Here is a 10,104-nt window from a genome sequence, read left to right as displayed (position 1 = left end):
TCAGCCGCTTGACTATGTAAATGGTCGTAGGCGACTGTCGCATGGCTCGTGTCAATTCGCATACACTATAATTCCAAGTAATAGTTATGGCGTGATTTACGAAGTCAAGGCTAATATTAATTCTAATTGATGAGACGTTGTCTGTCGCCTTGTGCGCGGAAATTTGTTTACTTTCCATAATGGGTAGCGCTATTATCGGATGAAAAATATTACATAAAACCGAATGAGTATCTTAGAATTGTAGTATATTATTGTATTAATATTTATATCAAATCATTAAGTTGCTGGTAAATTAGTATAATTAATTATATTAGTCACAATTTTTTTGGATTTAGGATTTTTCCAAATACGGTTTCAAGATGATTGGTGTTATTTTATTTTTTTTTCAATTCTATTATTTTTTGGTCTTTTATTATATATATATATATATATATATATATATATATTATCCTGAGACGGCATTGAATCCCCATCCACTAATTGATTTTGTCTACAGATTTTAAATCAAAAATAAAATTTGGATATTTAACCGCCTGCGTATTGTGAACGTGATGTAAAGTTTCAATTGACAGTGTTGTAAGTAATTTTTTAATGGTAAGAGTGAGATTTTGCTGTAATCGTAGATAACGCTAAATATTCATTTATCATCATTATTTTATTCATTTTCGCACGATTTTGAAAAAAAATAACAAGTCTTTTCAATTGTCTTATCAGAGACTTGATCTCAACATGAAATGGCTCTTTTAATCTAAGAGCCAGCGAACTATTTGACTAACCTGTTTTCTCAAAGCTAGAATTTTTTTTAATGATATTTTATTATCGACCCATTAAGAAAGTACCAGTCTGGCAGTCATTCCGCGATTGCGTCATCATCCCTTTAATTTGTGAAAATGTAAAAAAAATTTTTTTAATAACTCATAATCTACAGGGTATCCATTGGGTACGGGAATTGAAAACATTTGAAAATATATCAAACCTATTTTAGTTCAACAACAATAATATTAGGACCACCACTGGGCGGCCTGATATGCCCTTTTTATTTATATTATTCAAAAAATTACTAGATGTCATATTTATAGACAGTTGTAATTTCTAAATGAAATAAAAAAAAAATGAAAAAATGCTGCACAAAAATTAACTACCCAAAAAAGACAGATTGCTCTTTTCCTGAAAATTTGCCTTTAGTTTCAAAATGTATAATGGTTACAATGATTTAAAATATGTCTTCTTACTTTTGAAACATGCGAGTAGTTTAGTGGAACCAATGGCATGCTATGGCAAATATATTTATATTTATTTTTTATGCAAGTGAATCAGCCCGACATCAAGCAACTTTGATGTAAAATTTCGACTTTAGATTATAGATCTCAAATATAGCTTCAAGTGAAAATCGCCTTTCGTGGTTATATCTGCAAATGGATTGGACAACTGGGTTGCCACCCATTCAAAAAGCTATATAATTATACGTTTAAAACAATTACTGACCTATTATGACAGATTGTAATCAAAAGTATAAGCATAAAAATAATTATCCCCAAAATATTCAAAAAATAATTTAATATACAACAGTAGTAAAGTAATTTTCAAAATAAATAAAAAATATAAATAATAATCAAAGCTACTTGCTTTCTCGGTGTATAATCAAAGCATTTACATTTAGCGTGAAAATAATTGGATAATTTGTGGTCCCAGAGTTTTCTCTAATTTTGCAATTATCATTCATTTTCTGTTTTTTTATCAACGGTAATTTATACGATTAGCATTTTTATATATCCCTTATTACGAAATCGGTAAATACTTCTAATGTGCTTCTAATCTTTGAATATATCGGTCAATCAAAGTGTGATAGTTAAATTGATTGAATAACTTTCGAATTTGGCAAGCGCATGCCCGCACGCCGCCGAGCTGGCTATGAATGGGCGGATCGATGCCCATTCACGAAACTCGGGCACGCCGGAAGTCTACCGTACGACCGTACGATACCGTTTTCTACATTGAAAACAACAGTCCATTACAAATGTGGCCCGCACACCGACACGAGTTATTTTAGTAACTGAGGGTTAATGAAATATTAACATTTTATGATTTTTTTTTCTTTTTTAACTCTGTTTTATTCAGCAATCAGAAATACATAAGAATTCTTATAAGCTAAATTGACAATATTTGAGAGCGATGTCTAAGAAGAACCCCAATGAGATCTTCTTAGTTTAACGATTAAGAAGATAACGATATATTGAAGCTAATCTAAGACTAAAAAGGTCATTGACGTTTCAATCTTCTTACGCCAAATGGTTGGATAATGTCGCCTATTGATGGGTTTGAATGTGATTCCAGTTTACGTTTGTATTTTTCCTTAAATTCTTTGAACGTTAATTGCACCGTTTTCATGTTGAGATCGCTGTGAATGGTTTCATTTGTAGCGTACCACAGACAATTACGTATTGTACGTAAAATTTTTGACTGAGTTCTCTGCATTATAGCTATATTTGATTTGTAAGCACACATCCCCAGAGCTCAATACCATAGGTCCAGATTGGTTTAATGATTGATTTATATAGCAGCAACTTATTTTCATTTTGACATTTTATGATAAAGTAACATTTAAATTTAAGTCCATTAAAATTTGATCGAAACTTTGTAGAGTTTTTAGGCAATGTTTATTGTATAAGTTAATAGTTACACTGAACACATCCATTCTTCATTCTTCAAAGAACCATATACATTTATTTTTATGATTAACTTTTTGCAGGGTAATATCTGTACGTTTTAAATGTTTCTGAACATTTTGGCATACCTTAGAACAAATGGGATGTTTTTGTGTATGTTCGGATACAAATTTTTATTAACGATTTCGGGAACACGGATTAACCTATTTGAATAATTAGAAAAACATTCAATTCTCATTAATTGGGAGACGTGCTGATTAGTTTTTAGCCAAGACAGATCCAGCCCTTTTGAAATTATGAGCCAAAAAGTACGAAAATATGTAGTTTAATTTTTGGCATAACTGATCGTTTTATTTGAATGATTCAAAAAGCATTTTATTTGAAATATTAAAGGCAGGTCGAACGGTTTTGGAAATCCAATAAAGTAAAAAAATGTCATTGGGCGGTTAAAAATGATCATTAGAATAGACATCAAATTATCAAATATTTTTAAGAGATTTTCATAATTAATGCAAATTTTGTTTACATTCTATGGGTTACTACGTACTAACATTTATCCGTTAGACTTGCAACGGCGGCGCTTTCGCGCTTAGATATTCTGACTCGAAGCAACCAAGGCAGCGCAATTGCAATTCTCAAGAATCTAATTTTTTCAGTTTTCAAAAATTTTAAATTCTATATAAAAAATTTAATTTTTGGTACGGGAAGTTCTAGCATTTTTCCTTAAGGAACGATGCCATGCACTATGCACAAATTGAACAATTTGTAGAAAGCTTAATTTTTATTGAAATAGGCAATTACAATAAATGAAGCTAAAAACTGTGGCTGTAAATAATAATTTTAAATTATAATTACAAACTTTTTATAATTATTTTTTTAAGTTTTTATATTTTAATCATACGATTTCACAATATATTAAAATTTGTATATTCAAATATTGCAAATATCCTCCCAGCTATGAATACAATCTATATAAACTCCCTCATTCTTTACAATTTTGAGATAAATATCTAATTGTCTTAGAGTAAATCAAAACTATTCTTACACTACTAAAATAAAAACAATGATTTATTAAATATGCTGTAGAAATATATTTAAAATTGTAGACTTTTAAGATTTGATGTGAATTTTCAAAATGTATGCCATTATCTGCACAATATATTGCTGTGTGAAAATTCTATTGGTTCATGTGAAACTGAAGTAATTACTGTCACATCTCTTATTATTCTAGTAGTCGTATTTTACATCAAATTTAATCTAAATTACAAAGCATTCTAACATCTTAAGACGGAAAATTTACTAATAACAAATTGTTCAAAACTTAGGCCATGTTTAATATAATTATTATTTTTGTTTCAATTATTTATTAATATTCTTATACAATTAAGCATTCTTAGAAAAATATATTTTTGAACACAGTGAAAATACGTAAGCTGTTAAATTTAATATCTGAAATAACACGTTTTTCACTCCTCTTATCGCCGACCCTTTCCACACAATATCGTCCTCAATACTTAGAAATCTAAGATTATATAGTTGCTCGAAATCACCTGATTCTCGGTATTTCCAATTTGCACGTTGTGTGGGCATCGGGCGCTCCCCTAAGAGTCCATTCAGTCTTTGACAACAGTCGGAGATGGGGTAGAAAATGCGTGAAATTGGCGCTACGATAGATGGAAAGCTGGATACAAAACCTCGATATTATTTTTATTCTTCTCGTTATATATTGAAATATATTCATATTGAAAGCTTAACACTTTCGGGACGGCACCCATTTCAAAACAATCTACTTTACCGGCTGTAAACTTGATTTTATTGTGTATGTTATGCAATTTGTTTGATAAAAATTTGTAGTCATTGTAGGACATACATTTATAATATTAATTTATTTTTGATCATTTTATAAAGAATGGTGACGTTCAAAACAATTTTCAAAATGCATAGCTTGTTGATTTTGACAAGTTTTACAATAAAATGTTGTTCGCCGCCTTTCTCCTGGTGCTTTTCTGTCAGAACAGAAAATACAATCCCTTTTTCTTTCACTCGCATTTAGAATATGCCACTGATTAGTCAGTATATTTGGTAATTTTTTTGCTGCCATAATGGTTTATTTTTTCTATTATATTGTCTAATAATTCATTTATAAAATATAAAGTAAAATAATCTATTGGATGTCTTATATTGCTTGGTATTTGTAGTGGGGGTGTTTGTTGATGTATTTCAAACTCGATTATTGAAGGAGAATCGGCACATTCGCTAATGTCTTCCCGCTCTTCATTTATTTTGTCTAATATTTCTAAATTGTTGGTTGGATAATATCATCATCACATTCATCACTATCATCGGTGCGAATAGTAATTTCGTAAAATTTGTCTGTATGAATGTCTATTTGAAACTCATCTTCACTACTGCTTAATTCTCAAAATTCGCCAGTTGTTTTGCCGTATTTAAAAGGTCGTTTTAAATATTAAAAAAAAGACCAAATAGCAAAGAAAAAGGCTAAAAATACAACTAAAATAACTTAAAATTATTTTCAAAATACAATATTGTTTATCACTGCTATATGTGATTTATTCAACTTTTCGATGCAAACTGAGTCATTGTTTATAAAATAGCCTGTGCCTCACAGAGTGTGTTTGTCCACTGAGGTGGACAGCCGCCCAAAAGTGTTAATATCCATTATTTTCGTTTTAAATAATTCCCATAAGCTCCAACATAAAGTTGTCTTGAATATGAATTTTGAATATTTTGTAGTGTTTGATAGAAGTTTGATTGGTCAGAGCTATGGACATCGAATTGGAGGTTACTGTTTTGATTTCTCTCTCAGAGAGGTTAATGCTAAGCAACAGTAACAGTTTTCACTTGGAAATTAGATAGCAATTTGTATCTAATTAAAAATAGCCGCCCTGCACATAATTTCTGAACCAATAAAAATAATCAGTATTGCTAAAATTGTAATATCAAATTGGTCACATAGTTGTAGGACTACTGCCACGTCCTTAAAATAGTGAGCGCAGAAGCTCATAAGACTTCTTCAGTTTGGATTATTGTTAAAAATATATATCCAAATGGATACTCCAGTATTATAAATTTGTACCTTTCGGCTCTCCGTCTAACCCAATCTATGTATCCATGGCGACGAAACTCGTTTTTGCGTGGGCCGAGGGGTTGGTATAACAATGCGGGTGCGTTCGCCACCCCCCAAGGTCTAGGACGGCACGCCTCTGTGTACCCACGCAGTTGCACGGCATTGGTTCCGCATTCGCGAGAGACACATTTGGAGAAATTTAACACTTGCATCCGGATCTGGTGATGGGTCATCACCCCGCCCATTCCGGTGCAGTGTGAACGGCACACCTTGGGGTAATTATGACATATGATCATTAAAAAATATATGTTATGGGATAAGAATAACTTTATCATCGCATCCGACATGTTATTTCCTATTTCGTGCTAGATAAATGTTGCTATTTATTTTTGGAGTGCTACCTCGCTGGACGGGGTTGCGAGTTCAAACCCTGCTCTGGCAATCTGACATCGGGCAGCAGCGATGTCCATTCTAACTTGAAAATATAGATCAAAAATATGTTTCGAATTGTAAGTACCCCATTTCGGGCACTGCGGTGTGAATTGGCAATGGAAAATCTCTTACGCCATTCATCCCTGAATCGAGTTGGAGTTTATAACTCATCTCACGGGCAGTATCACCCATTATTTATTTTTCCTTTAAAATAATACTGATATTGCAGTTGTTGGCGGCTTACTTCTTTGGCTTTGATTGATAAGTCCATTTTTTATCACTGTGGTATAAGCACAATGTAAATTACCAAGTCTATTAATATTATTTTACACATATGGTGGTCATAATAACTCATTTCAAAAATTCAGTATAGTAAGGAAGTAGTGTTAATTATTAATTTCAAGCATATGGGCTACTAAATTGCGCCAGTTTATTGGACGTTAGATTACTAACTTAAGAATGTTTATTCGCCATAGTATAGTATTATTAGTGCTCGCGTAGGGTTAAAAAGTATAGTATTAAAAAAAGAGTGCGCGTAGGGTTGAAGTTGCGCGATTGAAGTAAAACTTATTTGCTACTGTACAAGATGGCATCTAAGTAAAAATAAATATATCATATAACAATTTTGAATAATGTTTATTAGTCATATGGTAACACTCGTGATGCACACATTTATTAGTGTCAACCATTATACACATTTATATAATGATAAATTATAAATTATATATTTATAATAGCATTAAAAATAGTTGTAATGTTAAAAACCAATAATGTAATTAAAGCCATACTTCAAATATAACATGATCAGTTTGTCATTGTAATTGGCATTTAGAAATGAACCTTCATTAGAGAGATGAAGTAATTGCTGATTAATAAATTAACTTCGAAGATTTATAGAAACTACGAATATATAGAAATAATTTCTAATCTATAAACTTACGTTTATTACACGGCCCAAATGTTCAATTTGTTTTATTATTTTCAAGGAACAGGGTAAAGTATTGTTCTGATTCAGGCATTTTCCATTAAATCAAGATTAATACTACGATGTAAATTTAAAATGTTTATTTATCTATGCCGATTCGCTTGTTTATATCGGTACGCATACAACGGCAGATCTCTAGTCACATACACGACGACTAATCACAATAGACCCGTATATAAATGATGTCATCGAGAGCAAATATCGAATCATTGGCACTCGACTCTTAACTTATCTCATCTGCCGTAACGCACTTCCGTTGCATTTGTACATATTTACACCCTAGTCGCGCTTAAAGAAGTTTTACTTCAATAATTTCAGTTTCATATACATATTATAAAATGATATTTACATATCTGGCTATTGACTGGCCAACCCATCGGATATTGTCCTTTGAATATATGAGCATTACACATCTATCACTTAAGTTATGACCTACAATCGAAGCCATGCGGCGAAGCAATCTGCCATACAGAAAATCGTCTTGGAACAATAAACCCAATTCGAATCAGCAACTCAGCTCATTTTATGAATGAACGATGATGCAATAAGCGAAAAAAACACGAGGTCACATCAAGCGCAACGGACAGACATTTGCCGATTCGTTAAAGCAATCCGACACGCTCATATGAGGGAATGTATTGTATTTTTTACATTTCATATCGTACAATTTTCATTTGCCATGGTTATTACAAATTAGTTATCGTTATACGGAGTCCGCAAGCGAAACTATGCAGTTGCTCATTCTTTATTAAATACAAAACATTAACGAGCATCTTTCGTCAAAGTGCTTTTTTACTGCATAACTAACAAAGGGCACGCTTTTTTATTGTCAGTAATTTATATGTTTATGATATTTTATTTATGAATTTGTTAGTTGGATTCTGAGAAATTAAAAAAATTATGGTATATAAATATTTATATAAAATATTTCTTCGCAATTATCATGGAATAAAAATTATTCCATTTGTATTGCATGTATCTACATATATATATATATATATATATATAAAAATAAGTTGGGTTTTCCTTCCTGACGATTTAACTCCAGAACGCACGAACCGATTTTGACTTCGCATTCGTTAGAAAGGGTTCGGGCTCAGCAATGTTTATAGCTAGGAAAATTAGTGGTGCATGGCATCGTGCCCTAATGCAAATTGCTGGGACTTCACACACCGTAATTAAAAATTCGAGTAATGACATTAGTGAGAATTATCAGAATTATGCTTGGTTAAGTCAACGAGCAATTCTTGCCGCCAAGAAATATTATGAATTTTACCATTCAATCAAAAATTGCTGGCGATTTGGTGACATACCAATGATTCTGACTGGTCTTCCGTTTGACTTCAAACGATTGCAATTTCCAGTTCGCCTTGCGTTCGCAAGGTGCAAGGTGCAATAGCTTAGTGTTTGCGGGATAAATTTCAAATAGATTATTTAGAAAATCATTGTTTTTCACATGGGCAGTTATACGATGCCTGTTCACGAGTTGGAAAACCATCCGCTTTGTTTGTGTTAACGTCAGACCAAAAAACAAAAAATGTGGTTTACCAAAGAGCACTTCAATGAAACGGACAATTTGCGGATTCACTTTCATTTACTTAGAGAAGTTTAACTAAAAAACACTTCATTTTTGTAATCAAAATAAATTCATTACTGTTGTATAATAAAATCAAATTTTTCCTTTTCAAATATAACATAAACAAAAAATTTCTTCTTCTTCATCCTTCATCTTTCTCACGAAACCATCTGGTGGCGAAACGGAGCTCGTTGGGTTTGCTAGTTCTATATATATAATGCATGAAGAATAATGATTTTTTATTTTATGATAATTGAAAATGAATATTATTCATCAATATTTATTTTTTATTACTTTCATAGAAAATATGAATATATTTTCAGACATTATGAGTGAATTTCATTTATTTTTTATTTTTTATTAATAAATTTTATAAAAATATGCACTTGCATAATAAACTCATTAAATTATTGATATGATATCTGCTTGTACATAATCTAATTAAGGTGAAAATTTCAATATAAACATTAATTTTAAAAGTGTCGTGTCGCTGTGTATTCGTGATCGATGCCTCTATAAGTGCGAAGAGCTTTTACCCGATAGTGAGCTTTTGCAGTGTAAGAGTGACGCTTTTTCCTACGTGACTCTCCCGTCTGCATTTACCATGACGGCAGCTTTTCGCAAGCGACTGCACCCGAAGCTCGTCGACGCGGCGAAGCAATAGCTGGCGCGAGTTCGCGGGCCCGTCGAGCCGGGCGCGCCAGTAGTCAAGCGTCAAGGTCCTAAGTCGCGGATCGTACTGTCACCCTGTCAACTTATCTTTTCCGATGTGTGTGAATTAACCGAAGTCGTGAGTTCAGTTATGTGTTCTAGTTTTAAAAAGTAATTAAAGTAATCAGTAGAAATCAAAAAGTGAGAAACGAAAAGTGCTACGAATCATAAGTGACGATCAGTGCTGACAACGCATTTCCGCGGATCATGGAAATCAGATACCGGAAGCGGCAGAATCACGATACCACCACATAAAAACAATAAACAGAGCAGTAGGAGCTGAGTCGAAATTGCGTGCATGCCAATATCAGCCGGCTTACTTCTATTAGGTGAGTTCCATCATTTTATTTTTTTTATATAATTATTTATTTATTATCGATTTTATTCCATTTTTTGCTTTTTTGTGTATTAAAATTAATGTTCATATATACTGGATCGCAGAGAAACAAATTGTCTAATAAGATGACACAAAAAATATTTTTACTTTAGTGCTCTAATAGATTTTCTAATCTATTTGAGGAGGATCACTATGATTAATTAGATATTAAACGGACTATAAATCATAAATATTCCATCACTATAAGATATGTGAATAAAACCATTACAGTAGAACTCCAATTATCCGAACTCCGACTATCCGAACTCC

General features: G+C 32.1%; 2 protein-coding genes across 2 annotated transcripts in view; both read left to right on the top strand.

The window, feature by feature from the left end:
• LOC113371617 (eukaryotic translation initiation factor 5B-like) overlaps window positions 1–10,104 on the top strand; it is a 258,566-nt gene that overhangs the window by 197,254 nt on the left and 51,208 nt on the right.
• The window catches only part of LOC113371618 (protein sprouty), a 211,268-nt gene continuing 210,404 nt past the window's right edge, over window positions 9,241–10,104 (top strand). Inside the window, exon 1 of the mRNA XM_026612262.1 lies at window positions 9,241–9,787. Within this exon, the coding sequence (XP_026468047.1) occupies window positions 9,757–9,787 (31 nt within the window). The 5' untranslated portion in view covers window positions 9,241–9,756. The remainder of the gene's footprint in view (window positions 9,788–10,104) is intronic.

This window comes from Ctenocephalides felis, unplaced genomic scaffold, assembly GCF_003426905.1.
Source record: "Ctenocephalides felis isolate EL2017-DRISC unplaced genomic scaffold, ASM342690v1 CF-g0.4_SCAFFOLD_01492, whole genome shotgun sequence".
Lineage (NCBI taxonomy): Eukaryota > Metazoa > Arthropoda > Insecta > Siphonaptera > Pulicidae > Ctenocephalides > Ctenocephalides felis.
This window is presented reverse-complemented; position numbering and strand designations above follow the sequence as displayed.